This window comes from Pleurodeles waltl, chromosome 8 (genome assembly GCF_031143425.1).
Source record: "Pleurodeles waltl isolate 20211129_DDA chromosome 8, aPleWal1.hap1.20221129, whole genome shotgun sequence".
In the NCBI taxonomy this organism is placed as follows: domain Eukaryota; kingdom Metazoa; phylum Chordata; class Amphibia; order Caudata; family Salamandridae; genus Pleurodeles; species Pleurodeles waltl.
Genome location: NC_090447.1, coordinates 197,898,389 through 197,915,831, shown reverse-complemented (window position 1 = coordinate 197,915,831; position 17,443 = coordinate 197,898,389). Strand labels below are relative to the sequence as shown.

At 45.2% G+C, this 17,443-nt stretch overlaps 1 protein-coding gene across 1 annotated transcript in view; it reads right to left on the bottom strand.

Annotated features, from left to right (window-relative positions):
• RWDD2B (RWD domain containing 2B) overlaps window positions 1-17,443 on the bottom strand; it is a 56,931-nt gene that overhangs the window by 21,730 nt on the left and 17,758 nt on the right. Inside the window, exon 4 of the mRNA XM_069204075.1 lies at window positions 5,663-6,028. Coding sequence (XP_069060176.1) covers window positions 5,663-6,028 — 366 coding nt within the window. The remainder of the gene's footprint in view (window positions 1-5,662; window positions 6,029-17,443) is intronic.

Below are 17,443 nucleotides of genomic sequence, written 5' to 3'. Positions count from 1 at the left end.
CATGTTAGGCGGCCAGACAGCTAGTGTGGCTAAATCCACCCCACCCTCAGAAACTAGAGTAGCTTCAGTGTGGACCCTGATTTGCTCTGGGCACACTGTTGATCCCACTTGGAGACTAGCCATACCAGTGTTACCTGGATGGGAGTTTGGAGTGGAACCTTTCTTGGGACAGGCCTTGTCTCCAGTTTGGTGTCCATGCTGTTTACAGCTATGACACCAGGCCTTTTTGGGATCAAAGTTTTTACCCTTGTACCCATTGTTTTGTGAAGAGGCTCTGGGCCCACCCTCCTGTGCAGGTTTTTGGGGGCCTGTAGAAGACTCTTTACTATTTTTAGTTTTGGTTGTCTCATCACCCTTCCCCTGGGGAGTCTTTGTGACCCCTTTCTTTTGGTCACCCCCTGTTGAAGTCTTGGACACCCTTGTCTTGACCCAATGGTCCGCCTTCTTTCCCAATTCTTGGGGAGAAATTGGTCCTAGGTCTACCAGATGCTGATGCAGTTTATCATTGAAACAATTACTTAACAGGTGTTCTTTCACAAATAAATTGTACAGCCCATCATAATTACTTACACCACTGCCTTGAATCCAACCATCTAGTGTTTTCACTGAGTAGTCAACAAAGTCAACCCAGGTCTGGCTCGAGGATTTTTGAGCCCCCCTGAACCTAATCCTGTACTCCTCAGTGGAGAATCCAAAGCCCTCAATCAGGGTACCCTTCATGAGGTCATAAGATTCTGCATCTTGTCCAGAGAGTGTGAGGAGTCTATCCCTACACTTTCCTGTGAACATTTCCCAAAGGAGAGCACCCCAGTGAGATCTGTTCACTTTTCTGGTTACACAAGCCCTCTCAAAAGCTGTGAACCATTTGGTGATGTCATCACCATCTTCATATTTAGTTACAATCCCTTTAGGGATTTTCAACATGTCAGGAGAATCTCTGACCCTATTTATGTTGCTGCCACCATTGATGGGTCCTAGGCCCATCTCTTGTCTTTCCCTCTCTATGGCTAGGATCTGTCTTTCCAAAGCCAATCTTTTGGCCATCCTGGCTAACTGGATGTCCTCTTCACTGGGGTTATCCTCAGTGATTTCAGAGGTGTTGGTCTCTCCTGTGAGGGAACCAGCATCTCTGACTATTATTTTTGGAGTCAGGGTTTGAGGGACCCTGTTCTCCCTAGATAGGACTGGTAGGGGGGAATTGTCCTCCAAGTCACTATCCTCTTCCTCTGAGTTGCCACCCTCAGAGGGGTTGGCCTTTTCAAACTCTGCCAAAAGCTCCTGGAGCTGTATTTTGGTAGGTTTGGGGCCCATTGTTATTTTCTTTATTTTACAGAGTGACCTTAGCTCCCTCATCTTAAGATGGAGGTAAGGTGTGGTGTCGAGTTCCACCACAGTCACATCTGTGCTAGACATTTTGCTTCTAAAAGTTGGAATACTTTTTAAGAATCTACAACTGGTTCTAGAATCTAATTCAAACTTTTACAAACTTTTAAACTCTAAAAGAAATGCTAAACAGGATCTAACACAAGGCCCTAGCAGGTCTTTTAAGAATTTAGAAAACTTTTCAAAATTGCAAAAATCAATTTCTAATGACAATTTTGGAATTTGTCGTGTGATCAGGTATTGGCTGAGTAGTCCAGCAAATGCAAAGTCTTGTACCCCACCGCTGATCCACCAATGTAGGAAGTTGGCTCTGTATGTGCTATTTCAAAGTAAGGAATAGCATGCACAGAGTCCAAGGGTTCCCCTTAGAGGTAAAATAGTGGTAAAAAGAGATAATACTAATGCTCTATTTTGTGGTAGTGTGGTCGAGCAGTAGGCTTATCCAAGGAGTAGTGTTAAGCATTTGTTGTACATACACATAGACAATAAATGAGGTACACACACTCAGAGACAAATCCAGCCAATAGGTTTTTATATAGAAAAAATATATTTTCTTAGTTTATTTTAAGAACCACAGGTTCAAATTCTACATGTAATATCTCATTCGAAAGGTATTGCAGGTAAGTACTTTAGGAACTTCAAATCATCAAAATTGCATGTATACTTTTCAAGTTATTCACAAATAGCTGTTTTAAAAGTGGACACTTAGTGCAATTTTCACAGTTCCTAGGGGAGGTAAGTTTTTGTTAGTTTTACCAGGTAAGTAAGACACTTACAGGGTTCAGTTCTTGGTCCAAGGTAGCCCACCGTTGGGGGTTCAGAGCAACCCCAAAGTCACCACACCAGCAGCTCAGGGCCGGTCAGGTGCAGAGTTCAAAGTGGTGCCCAAAACACATAGGCTAGAATGGAGAGAAGGGGGTGCCCCGGTTCCGGTCTGCTTGCAGGTAAGTACCCGCGTCTTCGGAGGGCAGACCAGGGGGGTTTTGTAGGGCACCGGGGGGGACACAAGCCCACACAGAAATTTCACCCTCAGCGGCGCGGGGGCGGCCGGGTGCAGTGTAGAAACAAGCGTCGGGTTTTCAATGTTAGTCTATGAGAGATCTCGGGATCTCTTCAGCGCTGCAGGCAGGCAAGGGGGGGATTCCTCGGGGAAACCTCCACTTGGGCGAGGGAGAGGGACTCCTGGGGGTCACTCCTCCAGTGAAAGTCCGGTCCTTCAGGTCCTGGGGGCTGCGGGTGCAGGGTCTCTCCCAGGCGTCGGGACTTTAGGTTCAAAGAGTCGCGGTCAGGGGAAGCCTCGGGATTCCCTCTGCAGGCGGCGCTGTGGGGGCTCAGGGGGGACAGGTTTTGGTACTCACAGTATCAGAGTAGTCCTGGGGTCCCTCCTGAGGTGTTGGATCGCCACCAGCCGAGTCGGGGTCGCCGGGTGCAGTGTTGCAAGTCTCACGCTTCTTGCGGGGAGCTTGCAGGGTTCTTTGGAGCTGCTGGAAACAAAGTTGCAGCTTTTCTTGGAGCAGGTCCGCTGTCCTCGGGAGTTTCTTGTCTTTTCGAAGCAGGGGCAGTCCTCAGAGGATGTCGAGGTCGCTGGTCCCTTTGGAAGGCGTCGCTGGAGCAGGATCTTTGGAAGGCAGGAGACAGGCCGGTGAGTTTCTGGAGCCAAGGCAGTTGTCGTCTTCTGGTCTTCCGCTGCAGGGGTTTTCAGCTAGGCAGTCCTTCTTCTTGTAGTTGCAGGAATCTCATCTTCGAGGGTTCAGGGTAGCCCTTAAATACTAAATTTAAGGGCGTGTTTAGGTCTGGGGGGTTAGTAGCCAATGGCTACTAGCCCTGAGGGTGGGTACACCCTCTTTGTGCCTCCTCCCAAGGGGAGGGGGTCACAATCCTAACCCTATTGGGGGAATCCTCCATCTGCAAGATGGAGGATTTCTAAAAGTTAGAGTCACCTCAGCTCAGGACACCTTAGGGGCTGTCCTGACTGGCCAGTGACTCCTCCTTGTTATTCTCATTATTTTCTCCGGCCTTGCCGCCAAAAGTGGGGCCTGGCCGGAGGGGGCGGGCAACTCCACTAGCTGGAGTGTCCTGCTGGGTTGGCACAAAGGAGGTGAGCCTTTGAGGCTCACCGCCAGGTGTGACAATTCCTGCCTGGGAGAGGTGTTAGCATCTCCACCCAGTGCAGGCTTTGTTACTGGCCTCAGAGTGACAAAGGCACTCTCCCCATGGGGCCAGCAACATGTCTCGGTTTGTGGCAGGCTGCTAAAACTAGTCAGCCTACACAGATAGTCGGTTACGTTTCAGGGGGCACCTCTAAGGTGCCCTCTGTGGTGTATTTTACAATAAAATGTACACTGGCATCAGTGTGCATTTATTGTGCTGAGAAGTTTGATACCAAACTTCCCAGTTTTCAGTGTAGCCATTATGGTGCTGTGGAGTTCGTGTTTGACAGACTCCCAGACCATATACTCTTATGGCTACCCTGTACTTACAATGTCTAAGGTTTTGTTTAGACACTGTAGGGGTACCATGCTCATGCACTGGTACCCTCACCTATGGTATAGTGCACCCTGCCTTAGGGCTGTAAGGCCTGCTAGAGGGGTGTCTTACCTATACTGCATAGGCAGTGAGAGGCTGGCATGGCACCCTGAGGGGAGTGCCATGTCGACTTACTCGTTTTGTCCTCACTAGCACACACAAGCTGGCAAGCAGTGTGTCTGTGCTGAGTGAGAGGTCTCCAGGGTGGCATAAGACATGCTGCAGCCCTTAGAGACCTTCCTTGGCATCAGGGCCCTTGGTACTAGAAGTACCAGTTACAAGGGACTTATCTGGATGCCAGGGTCTGCCAATTGTGGATACAAAAGTACAGGTTAGGGAAAGAACACTGGTGCTGGGGCCTGGTTAGCAGGCCTCAGCACACTTTCAATTGTAAACATAGCATCAGCAAAGGCAAAAAGTCAGGGGGCAACCATGCCAAGGAGGCATTTCCTTACAGTGTTTGACTGTGTCCACTGACCGCATCACAAGGCTACTTCAGAACATGTAGGCCTCTGCCCTAGATTCAGAACCTGGATCAGGAGTAATTATAGCCACCCGTCTGCCTTGGTGCAGGTTAATGGCTTGACATCACCCCCTTTTTCCATCCAACAGGGGATGCGACAGGGGTGTCCACTCTCACCCCTGCTGTTTGCTCTTTATATGGAGCCATTTGCCCAATGAGTGTGTGACCCCACATGGAATGGTGGAGACAGTGTGGTGCACCGGGAACATTAGTACACCCGTTATGGGACTGGCCAAAACTTACCTCCTATTGGGAGGAAATCTTGAATGACATGGATACCCACCTTACACGATTACCCGACTATGTAATTTTGGGACTTTACCCTCTGACATGCCCACTCAAGTCAATTAGAGGAAGGCAAATCGGACTGTCACTGTGTGCGGCTTTACAAAACATCCTAGCTTTCTGGGGCTCCCCTAGACTTCCAACACATTTAGGTTGGCTGCATAGATTGTGGCATGACTTGGGTATGGAAAAACTTTCTTAGGTGCTCTCTGGTTGTGGAAACTCCTTTAAAGAGCTGTGGCATCCATACCCATCTCTTCTAGCTTGGGCGTTTCGGGAATTAACCAGTACCAAATATCTGCGACTTCTCCGCTTATCAACCACAGAGGATCCCCCGTCATTAACACAGGAGGAAAGGGATGTAATTCTGTGTGTTGTTCGGATGCTTGTTAATGTTCCTAAATATGGAAGTCCTTGGGGGAGGAATTCCTGCTGCTTTTGTAAGTTCACTTTATTTTGTTTTATAAATTCACTTTATGAGGGGGCTGCGTCACCCACATGGTTTGTGTTTTACTTTTTACCCCCATCAACACATCTTCTATAAATGCCAATAATGAAATTTGAACCATAAAACTACAACCGTTTTAGATGATATACAATGTCTGGCTTCATGCTTGGCTTCTCTTACCAAGACAATACTCCTCAGAAAGGTAATGCCTAACATTGATAGAACTAAAGTATACATCTGAAAGGGGCCTACAAACTGCCCTAGTACCCATATGTCATGAACTTAAGAAAGAAGGGGAAAACAGAGACAATTGTGTTTGTAACAATGGAGAAAAAGAAAAGACAATTGCATGCAATACAATATGGCAGAGGATGGTTTAATGACTGCTATCCAGGCCCGCCTAACACAAACAAACTTTTCAAACCAACCAAAAAAGCTGAAACTTTCATAATTTTTATGTTGCATGTATAGAAAGTTATAAATGTGTAAAAGCAAACCTTGCCCAGAACTCTTCACACGAACTCTGCAGGCCTTCTATACAAACAACACCAGGTTTGCCAGGCATGCTAAATCCAGAAAGGTGGAGTTCCTTTGACCAATCCAAGATATTCTTTCTTTTGTGTTTATTGTAGATGTGATGGCTGTAAATCCACAGTCTTGTAAAAAGAGTATCATTTGGTGACGTCCTCTTTGAATCTTGTCTATTGGTGGAGATGAGCTCCTTGCAAAGATAATCAACTGCGTGATCTTTAATCCACTCTGTAGCACTTAGGACACAAACCTCACCGTTGCAACAAGTTCTCAGGTATGTTTCAAGGTCAGTGTTCAGCAGGGCCTGCTGAGCCCGGGTAAGCGAAGGTGCTCTATAACCAAAAACAAAAACAACACAAAATGCTTTCAAAACAAAGCCAGAAGATATCAAAATAGCAACGTGCACACAAAACACATATCCTACTTCAATGGCAGCACTACCACCTCTGACATGACTGTGTTAACATTATCCCAACTTTTTCATGAAAACATATAGAACTATAGATGGGAGATAATGGTGAAGGGTTTCAAATGACATCCTAGACGATGAGAGTGAAGCTTGAGTCTCCTATGATGTTAACTGACACCAGAGGCGAAACTGATACCTACACGTAAACAATTATGTATTGTGTATGAGCCCAGTCTCTAATCAAAATATTCCTGTGGATCTGCTGTCTATTGGGAAGCCACACACGCCTCTACTTCCCACCCCTTTACAGTTCGATCAGGCTCTCTCCAGATATAAAATCCTTACCCAACTCCCTTAGCAACACTTACCAATGCCTCTTACAAATACCATGCATCCTGTCACTCCTATGCTGCCACTCGCTCCACCTTTCAAAAAGCAAAATACTTAGCATACTTGCACTCTCTCATTTTCCCACAAACACATCACCTGGTGTCCTAACACCCTTTTCCTAGACTTGCTGAGCTCCCCCCTCCAATCCCACCAACCTCCCAGGCCCTGCTCTCTACACATTATCAGAGAGCAGAAAATCTGTGTCTTACTGAATTCAGGCGGCTGCACACCCATGGCTGACAGAAGTGACGGCTTTTGGCAACACTGGAGCATTAGAGACATTCTTCCACCTCTCTAGAGACTCAGGAGACCGGAAGGAAGCAGCACGATGGACGACTGACCTCTACCATTCTGCCAATTCCTACAGGTCTCTGGAGACACAGGCGAGGTGGAGAAAGACAGAAGCCCTGTTACTGCAAAGAAAAATTATGTTTTGACTCTCACTGCTGCGATGCAATACCAGTAACATAACTGCATTTTAAATCCTTTGATGGTAACAATGTATAGCTTTATGACAGATACTATATCTTGTAAATCGAACCCTTTTCTCAACATGGAGGCCATGAAGCAGTTATGATGTTCAAAAGCCTGTGGAGAAGACCAACACATAATGTGGGAGCCGTGTTCTGAATCAACTGTAACTTATGGAGGTGATGTTTTGGTAAAGAAAGACATAGTGTATTCCTATAGCCAAGGCAAAAACTGACTATTACACAAATGACCATGAAACACATTTTAAATGGTAACAGAGGAAGAACCTTTGTCAGGATTTAAGTGCAAAATCAAACAGAAGTAAGTATTGCAAGTTAGGCAGCACAATTGATGTTATTGAGAATGAACCCTAAGCTGCAAACTGTGGGTACATGAGTGGGACATGACGAAAGACAATACTAAAGCTCACAATGATGATTATAAAGTGGAGACTAATAAATGAAACCAACAGAAGGTAGTGAGCAGGAAAAAAACATCTACTTACACCCAACTACCCATCAGTTCAGTAATCTGTACCAGTGATGCTTCCACCATCATGAACTTATTCACAAAAGACATTGCCTATCATTCATACAACATTGCAACTACATAAAAGACCATCAATACTTGTGAAAACTGCCTACAACTACAGCATAGCAGTGCCAGTCAATGTCAGGGATCCAGTGAAGTTAGGGACAGAGTGAGGTAACAATAGGCTGCTTGCTAACTACAGGGACAAGGAATTTCCACCAAAGAGGTAAAAGATGTAAACAAGAGACTACCTAAAGGCGGAGAGGAAGATCAGACAGAAACTGAGGCATGAAGCAGGTTGGAACAGACGGTGAATAGGGAAATCTCCAAAGAGCAAACTATAGAACTGTTGGATTTAGACCTTTCTGCAAGGTCATCCCAAAACGTTTTGCCTTCACCCCTATTTTTGCTGAATTTGTTTTTGTTGCCCTTAAGACTTTGTGCACTTTACCACTGCTAGCCAGTGCTAAAGTGCTTGTGCTCTCTCGTTAAAACATGTTAGTTTGGCTTATACCCAATTGGCATATTTAAATTTACTTGTCCTAGTAAAGCGACACTACATGTGCCCAGGACTTGTAAATTAAATACTTCTAGTGGGTCTGCAGCACGGATTTTGCCACCCAGTTAAGTAGCTCCTTAAGCATGCCTCTGTGTGTGTGTGTGTGTGTGTAGTTTTTAAACTGTGATTTTGACCTGACAAATGTTTCTTTTGCCACGCCCAAACCTATGTTTTAATACATACAAGTCACACCTAAGGTAGGTCCTGGTCAGCCCCAGGACAGGGTGCACTGTATTTAAAAAGTAGGACATGTACTTTTCAGTTTAACATTTCCAGGAAGTGAAAATGTTTTACATTCGCTTTTCATTACTGCAAGGCCTACCTCTCCCATAGGATAACATTGGGATTACCTTATTACATTATATAAGAGTAATTTCCAGAAGGTAACTGGTTTGCCTGGTGTCTCAAGAATCTTACTTTAAGATCATAACTTATGTTGAAGGCAGATGTTAAATTACAATTCTGAAAATGCCACTTTTAGAAAGTTGTCATTTTCTTGCCTTAGGCATTTGGTGCCTGCAGTCTGTCTCTGGGTCACATGACTGGGCATGGGTGACAGTTAGGCTTTGTTTATTCCTCCATAACAGCCACACACATTGGGAGCTTAGGTGTGACTGGATGGGCCATCACTGGCAGGCTGGATGGGAGGAGCTGGGCACAGCCCCACTTACACTTGAATAGGCAGTGTCCTGCCTCCACACAAAGGGCTGCATACCTCCACCAGCCCATCTCGTCGCACAGCAAGCACTGATCGCCCACAGAGGACCGACAACAGAAAGCACAAGCACCCAAACCCCCCCTCCTCATCCTCGATGTAGGGCCTACTCTTTGCACCACACCGACCACCACCCACGAGGCTCTCCTTGCTCCCTGCGATCTCTCCAATGTGAATGGGCCTCTTGGCACAAAACTTGAGAAGGTAAACCTTCAGCAGGACTGATCTGGGACTGTATACGACCCGCTTTGTCATCGCGGTCGGCCTGAACATTTGCCTTTGACCCGGTACAGCGTGACCAGATAGCACGTAAAAGCAGAAAGCACCACCTGCAGCTATTTTTCACTTTATTCTTTAAAAATGTATAACTCTGCTTCTACTGATTTGCCATTTTAGCCTTGTTTCACTTATTACATTTTGTAGGAAAGTACTCTTGTTTTGGCATGGTTACCCAAACTTTTTGCCTGATGTCAGGATGTTGGGTACCCTCCCAAAGCCACTTGTATGCTTTGAAGGGTACATTTGGTGCCCCCCTTCCTTAAACCGGTTTGCACCAGTACAAGGACATGTTCTGGCGCAAAACTAGACAATGGAAAGGGGAGTAACAACTCCCCTGTCCATCACCACCCCAGGTATGCTGCCCAGAGCTCCTCCAGGTGGCCACTCAATTCTGCCATATTGAATCCAAGGTGGGCAGAGGCCCCTGGGAGCATCTGAGTGGCCACGACAGGCAGGTGACGTAGCCCCCTCCTGATAGGTGGTCACCCTGCTAGGTGACCAGTCCCCATTCCTGAGCTATTTAGGGTCTCCCTCTTGGGTGGGTCCTCAGATTCGAAATGCAAGATTCCAGCTGGACTCCTCTGCATCGTTTTTCACCTTCTGGCCACTGGAACTGCAACTGGACCCTCCAGGAACCACCAATCTGCATCCACAGCAACGACTATGCCTGCAACATTGTTTACATGGCGCCTTTCAGCAACTGCAACATTTCCTAGGCTGTGCATCCTCGGAGGGCGGCAAGTCTTCAGTTTGCACGAGAAGCAAGGAGGAATCTCTCTTGGAGTAAAGGAGCCACTCTCCTGCATCCGCAGACACCAACTGCAACGACGACCGGGTGCATGGATCTCCTCTCCTTCACAGCTGCGTGGATCCTGCATCACGGGTGGTGGTCTGAAGTGGTCCCCTCGGTCCTCTCTACTAGCTGTCCAAGTTTGGAGACAGTAAGCCCTTGACTCTCAATGCAGACCAGTACCCTGTGCACTGCGTCTCTTGCAGCTACCAAGGCATGTTGGCATCTCCTCCAAGGGATCTTCAGGCTCTGTATAGCCCCAGAACCTTTTGCTGCAACTCACAGCCCTCTGCGTGCTTCTGCAGCCTTTCTAGGTGTGCTGTGTGGGCCCCACCGCGACTCCTGTGCTTGCTGCCTGTGGGGGTAACCTCCTCTTTCTGCGACTCTCTTCATGGCTGAGGGTCACCGGGGAATCCCTCTGTGGGTTGAGTCCCCCTGGACCTTGCTGGTCCCCATCAGCTCCACATTTCTTCTTTCACAGCAGTTGCCTTTGCCAAGGCTTGCTGGTGGTTCTTCCACACTACTGACCAACTGCAATCCTTCTTCCGGCGTGGAACGTCGACTAAATCACTTCAGGAACTCATCGGCTGCACCGTTGCTGCACTACTGATTGTCTTTGTTCACCGTCGACGTTGTCCTGCATCCACAGACAGGTTCAGTAGTGGCTCCTGCCACGACCGAACACTCCAACGTGAACTGGACTTTGTCCCCTTCCTTCACAGGATCCACCTTTGGTTTCTTGCACTCTTGCTTGGGTCTGGCATTATACTCTTCTGAAGTGCTTTTGCTGGTTTTGGGGATACCAGATGCTTACCTCTTTTCTCCTGGTCGCTGGTGAGCACTCTTGTTTTTACCTTGTGGATTTCCTAGCTCCCCTCTATTGATTCAACTTCCTTAGGTAGAGGCCCGACCTTCGCATTCCACTTACTTTGTATATGTATTTTTCCCCAAATAGGGCCATCAGTATTGTCTATAGCTTTCACTGTTTTCTATTGCTGTTATGCTAATCACCGACTCCTAATGTGTACATATTAGTGTGTTTACTAACCTCCAGTTTGGGCATTGCCTACATAGTATTTTGGTATTTGTGTTACCATAATAAAGTACCGTTTTTGTTTTGTAAACAAGGTGTGGTTCTTTCATGTGTGTAAGTGCTGTGTGACTACAATGATATTGCATAAGCTTTGCATGTCTCCTAGTTAAGTCTTGGCTGCTCATCAACAGCTACCTCTAGAGAGCCCTGGCTTCCTAGACACTGCCTACACCTCATTAATAGGGGATACCTGGACCTGGTATAAGGTGATAACACCATAGGTGCTCCTCACACACCAGGCCAGCTTCCTACACATTTTGCTCTATTTTTCTAACGGAGTGGGATCCTTTTTGTGTGGTGTTTTCACTGTTTTACTGTCTGAAGCATTACACAAATGCCTTACACATTGCCAAAGTATGACGCTACCAGGGGGTTGAGCACAGGTTAATTTGGGGTTTGTGTGTGACTTCCCTGACAAGGATTGTGGTTGCTGCTTGACCAGGGCTCACAGCCCAGTCTACCAATACCCAATTTCTTACAATAACACTAATACTACAACAAAAGGGGACAAGGGAAACAGGACAACTATCATAAATGATAGTTCAGGCCTCTAAAAAGCATAAAAATTTTACTAGACCTGCAGGTCGAGGAACTTGAGTAATCGACCTAACTCTAATGTTCTTGACCCGTAAACGGGTCTCAAATTGTGGGATCCTAGGCAAATATTTTATATTACAGGGTTGCCTTTTTCTTCATTCTCACATGAGTGCACATTCAAACATACGAGTTCAGCATTTCTGCTGTACAAAAAAAAATAACCCTGTTCGATTAAATAAATTAAACGTTTGCTCCATGTATAATAAGAATCTAGCCCACATATAGGGTACACATGATCCATGACTTGCCTCTTGGTTTACTAATAGCGTTGCTGTCAGGGCAGGAGCCTTTCTCACTTTACGTTTAAACACTCACTTTTAATAAATGTATTACTAAAGCATGATGTGGTAGCACACTGTCATTTGCAGACAATAAATTTCAAAAAAACATCTGTTAGAAATAGGGTCTCTAGTTGGCACTGGTTTGCAAGCTATCCAAGTAGGGACCCTCAACTATTCAGGATAAGGAAGTCACACAGCTAAGATAACCCCTTCTCACCCCATGGTAGCTTGCACGAGCAGTCTGGCTGATCTCAGAGGCTATGTGTAAAGTATTTGTACACACATGGTAACACAGTGAAAACACTACAAAATGACTTCACACCAGTTTAGACAAATAGCCAATATTTATCTAAGTAAAACAAGACCAGAAATACAAAAATCCAACATACAAAAGTCAAAATATCTATTTTTAAACGTTTAAGCAAGACTTAATCCATACGAATCAATGGATGTATCTCTTTAGCATGAAGTACCTGGGATGCGTCAAAAACAAAGACGACGCGGGCCACAGGGGAGGTGAGGTGTTGGAAAAGCAAACTGATGCACTGGTTCCTTACTGCACAGGGGAGGACATGCGTTGATTCTTTCCTCGCAGGTGAGGGGTGCGTCAGTTCCTTACTGGCAGAAGAGGTGATGCGTCTATTCTTTCCTTGCAGGAAAGGCAATGAGTCGATTTCCGGTCATGTGGCCTCGGTTCCTTACTGCGATGTGGGGTGGATGACAAATTGGTGACCAGAGACGATGGGTGGAAAATCCAGATGCGCTGTGTTGATGGGACCGCGGTGAAACAGGCGCTGCATTGATTCTTCAGCCGCGACACAGGTGCTGCATCGATTCTTCTGGCACAGTGCGTGGATTTTCTCCTTCAGGTCACCAGCTTGCACTTCCAAGGGCCCAGAGACTGGAGCTGCCACTACTTGACAAGTTAGGACTCTCAGCAGAAGAGCCCAGGCATTGGCAGATGAAGTCTTTGATGTTCTTTAGACTTCTTAACAGGAGACAAGCTCAGTACAAGCCTTTGGAGAACCTTTGGAAGCAGGATGTAGAAAGCCAAATCCAGTCCTTTCACTCCCAGGAAAGAAGCAGCAAGCAGCAGGCCAGCACAACAAAGCAACAGGCAGAGTGGCAGTCCCCCCTACAGCATCCAGCTCATCTTCCTGGCAGAATTTCCTCAGCCCAGAAGGATTCTAACTATGTGGTGTCAGAAGTTCAGTAATTATACCCATTTCTGTCTTTGAAGTAAGCAAACTTCAAAGACAAGTCTTTGTAGTGAACAAGACCCTGCCTTTACCTGCCCTGGGTCCAGACCCACTCTATGGGTTTGGGGACAGCTTTGCGTGAGGACAGGCACAGCCCTGTTCAGGTGCAAGTGTCATCTCCTCCTGCCACTATAGCTCAGTAAGACCCATCAGCCTGATGATGGGACATTAGGATATGCAGGGCACACCTCAGCTCCATTTGTGTGACTGTCAAGAGTGAATGCATAAACATACTAAATTTCCTCCTGACCCAGATGTGTTTTCAACAGACAGGCAGAGGCACAAAATGGGTAAGCAAGAAAATGCCCGCTTTCTAAAAGTACCATTTTCAAACTCACAATTCAAAAAAAAACTTCACCAAAAGATGTATTTTTCAATTGTGAGTTCAGAGACCCCAAACTCCATATCTCTATCTGCTCCCAATGGGAAGTTACAGTTAAAAATATTTCAAGGCAATTCCCATGTTACCCTATTGTTACCCTAATAGTTAAAAAAACGGAATTAGTAGTATTTTTCTAGCAGCACATGTAAAACACACCAGTGCACGTCCTAGCTTTTAAATTGACTACACCCTGTCCATGGGGCTACCTTACACTGTTGCCACCCACATGAGTAGCCCTGCAAACGTGTCTCAGGCCTGCCATTACAGTGCCATGGGTGCACTTGCCAGGTCAACGTGGCAGTTTAAAATTGCACACACAGGCACTGTAATGGCAGGCCTGGGACACGTTTGCAGGGCTACTCATTTGGGTGGCACAATCATTGCTGCAGGCCCACTAGTAGCATTTGATTTACAAGCCCTGGGCACACCTGGTGCACTATACCAGAGACTTACTAATAAATCAAATTTGCCAATCATGGAGAAACCAATCACCAATACAACCTAGACAGAGAGCATATGCACTTTAGCACTGGGTAGCAGTGGTAAAGTGCCGAGAGTCCTAAAGCCAACAAAAACAGGTCAGACAAAACAGGAGAAAAAAAGCAGTCATGGCTTGTACGGGGAAAGGAGTTGGCAGGGGGAAAACAAGCAAAAAATAATAATAATAATAATAATAATAATAATAATAATGATAATGAAAAACAAACAAAAAAAAAAACAACAACGTAGCTTTCTCACCACACCACTGTCCTCCCTGCAGGCACAGGCTCCCAGCTTGCCCTGCAGCCAATCCTAACGCTGCTTTCATGCTGCTGGCAGCTTGAAAGCAGCGTTAGGGTTGGATGGAGCATGCTGGCTTGGCGCTCCGAGGCAGAGTGGGAGCCTCTGCCTGCTCACTCTAACCCGGCAACACAGTGCCAGGCTAGAGACAGCTCAGTGCGCATGTGCGTTTGGCCGGCCCGAGACAGCTGTGCACTCCCCCTCAGTCACTTGCATCACCAGTGGCCCAATCCCTTTTACAATAAAACCATAATAAACACGGGGTGTGAGGACGACACTCCGCTACTATAGCGGAGGAGCCGCCGCTGGGAAGAAGGCAAAACGTTTGTGGATAACCCAGCAAAAAAGGCCAGGACCAACAGATTCCAAACTAACTTGAATCTTTACTGATAAAACTACGTAGTGTATTAACAATAAACTGTGAAAACTGGGTTTAAGAAAACATAATTATCACTTGCACATCAACAAGTAAAATGTTCCTATTTGTTTTCATCCTATTAAAATATTTCTTTTATCACATACAAGTACAAAAAACAGGCTTCAACAACTACTACAATATATTTTAAAATGTTTGAACAGTTGACTTAGTTATATGTTGTGTGTTATGAAAAACCTGACACCCTACAGCCATTCATTTCACACTCTTTGTACAGCAGGTCATACAGTTCACATTACAAAATCCTGGAATTCTGCAATCAGAAGGAAAAAGTAATTGTAAGAAGACAAACTGACTTTTGAGTCTGTCTCGGAACACAGAGCAAATGTGACAAAAACAAGATTTAAAGTCATCTTTATTTCTCCCTCACTTTGACTGAACAGAACACCTGTTCTTTGTCAACTCACCAGAAGTAGTGAGTAGGTCCTAAAAATAGCTCAATCTGATAAAATACGACTCGCCATAGAGAGTGGAAGTATTCTTTATATGAGGTGAAAAAAATCTTACAAGGCAAAGAACTGATTAATCTCACAGAGTCCAGGAAGACATCCAGCAGCTCCTCTGCGGACAGAGCTGTGGGTGGTTCTCTGCGACAAAGGCACAAGCCTTGCAGTCTAACTGGCGCCCTTGGGAACAAAGGAAATCTGAACAACAATATAAACACACCAGTAAACAAAGGGAAACAGTAGAAGGTACGCTGAAACAGGAACTGGGCTCAGGGGAAAAGCTGGATAGGAATAAGTACAGAACTGGAATACACAAAACTGAGTATATTGGAAATCTGAACACTAAATAGGTTAGGACAGGAACAGGCAATCAGAACAAAAACACAGAACACAAGGCAATGAATTTACATATGCAAGACAGGTCTGGATGTTTGCAGTCAGAACCAAGAACAAGGCAAACACAGGCACAAAGATACGGGATAAACATGAGGCTGCAGACACAAGCAACTAATCAGAACAGTAACATGGACTCATATCACAATGAAAACAGAAATCAAAAGGCAATCCTGGAATACAGAAGAAGGAGCAAACAGAGAGCAAGATGACTCAACAGTAGTGCCAGTTGAGAGCTGCTGCACTCTTGGCTCACCAGACAGAAATAGCAGAAGATTCAAGGGAGGAGCACAGGTGCAGGGAGTGAGATAGGTGCAAGGAGTCAAGTAGGCGCAAGGAATCGGGGAACCACTGATGAAGGGAAGGCTGGACTTGGAAAGGAAAAAGTCAGGAACAGAGTTCAGGTTGAAGCCAACAGAGTAAAACGTCCAGAAGGCAGGTATAAAAAGGGTCCATAAGGCCATGGAACCAGGAATCTAGAGAGAGAGAATAGAGCACCACCAACAACCAGGACGTGACTAGGGCACGGTTTGGAGGCAGACCGGACAACAAGGACCATTTTCATCAGGGACGTGGGACAGAAACCTGGACTGGAAAGTGAAGAGAAGCTAAGAATGTTAAGTGCTGAGCTGTATATTGTCCTATATTGATGTAAAGGCAGGTGTGCAATGAGCTCTTGTGAGGGACTCCTAATGGCAGTATGGCAGAATCCTGAGAGTAAATACTGATCGGTACAAGAACATGCATGCCTATCTTTAAAATACCATGCTTGTTCATCAGTACAATAATATATTTCCTCACCTTTGATAATGTATTCTGCCTACAAGTGTTTGGAAAAAGAAGATCTGGCACTCATATCACCATCCTTGCACAGAATACATAATGCCTCTTCCTTCAAAATAGTGTTTTACATTCCTCGGCAACTAAGCACTGCCGAAAGATTCTGTAATTCACTTTTCTCAAAAAAAATTGACGGGTACCATTGCTCGTCCATGGATAGTGGTGCTGCATTGGGAAACCAAAACATCATATCTAGGGTAACAGAATTGCTAGTGACTGGGTGTCAAGTTGAAGCTCCACCCCCCACCCCCCAAAATACAGCTCAATTTCCAGAGGTTTTAGTCCTCCTCTTTGATAGTTGTTGTTATTCCTCTTCAACCCAGTTGGGATCTTGTCAAGCTCTTACAAAACAGACACCAAATGTAACCTTCTATGTTGTAGAAACCTAAAAAGCTACAACTTTTCCCAGGGACTGTTCTGATGAGACGGGTATCATTCAATAGGATTCTACTGAATTTTAAAATGAACTTAGTGAATTCAGATTATTAGGCAAGAGTAACTCTGCTTACATGTAAACATTTTGAATCCCCGCATTTCCAAAGCTGTCTGCGGCCAGTGGTGATGGAGAACTGGAAAGGCATTACCCTTGCCATACTTTCAATGGATAGAGGCACATACTTTATCACAACTAAGCTTCAGTCCTTATTTAAGCCCAAATCTTTTTACTTAATCATTGTGAAAAAGGGAAAGGTGCAGGGTGGGAGGTGCAGCAGAGGCAGACCATACATTACCATTCTAGTGGCATGAAAGCTCAGGCTTCCCACCCGCTGTTTCACAAAGTCATTGAAGTGCAATTCAAAACTCAACTTCGCACCACAAATTAGCTACACACACAAAAATAATTTAGTTAGATAAAAAAACATTATTGAAATGCATTTAAGTCTTAATTTTCTATGAAACTTTACATTGCTTTCATATTTATAGCATTTAACTACTGAATTAAAACTGTTATGTTTAAAATCATCTTTCACATACAAAATTATATTATTAACGCACTGAACTATAAAAAATAAATATATATATATTTTTTTTAAACTGATCTCATCCTTTTCTTTCTTACTTGATAATAATATAAGGGTATGTAGGGTTTGGTTGA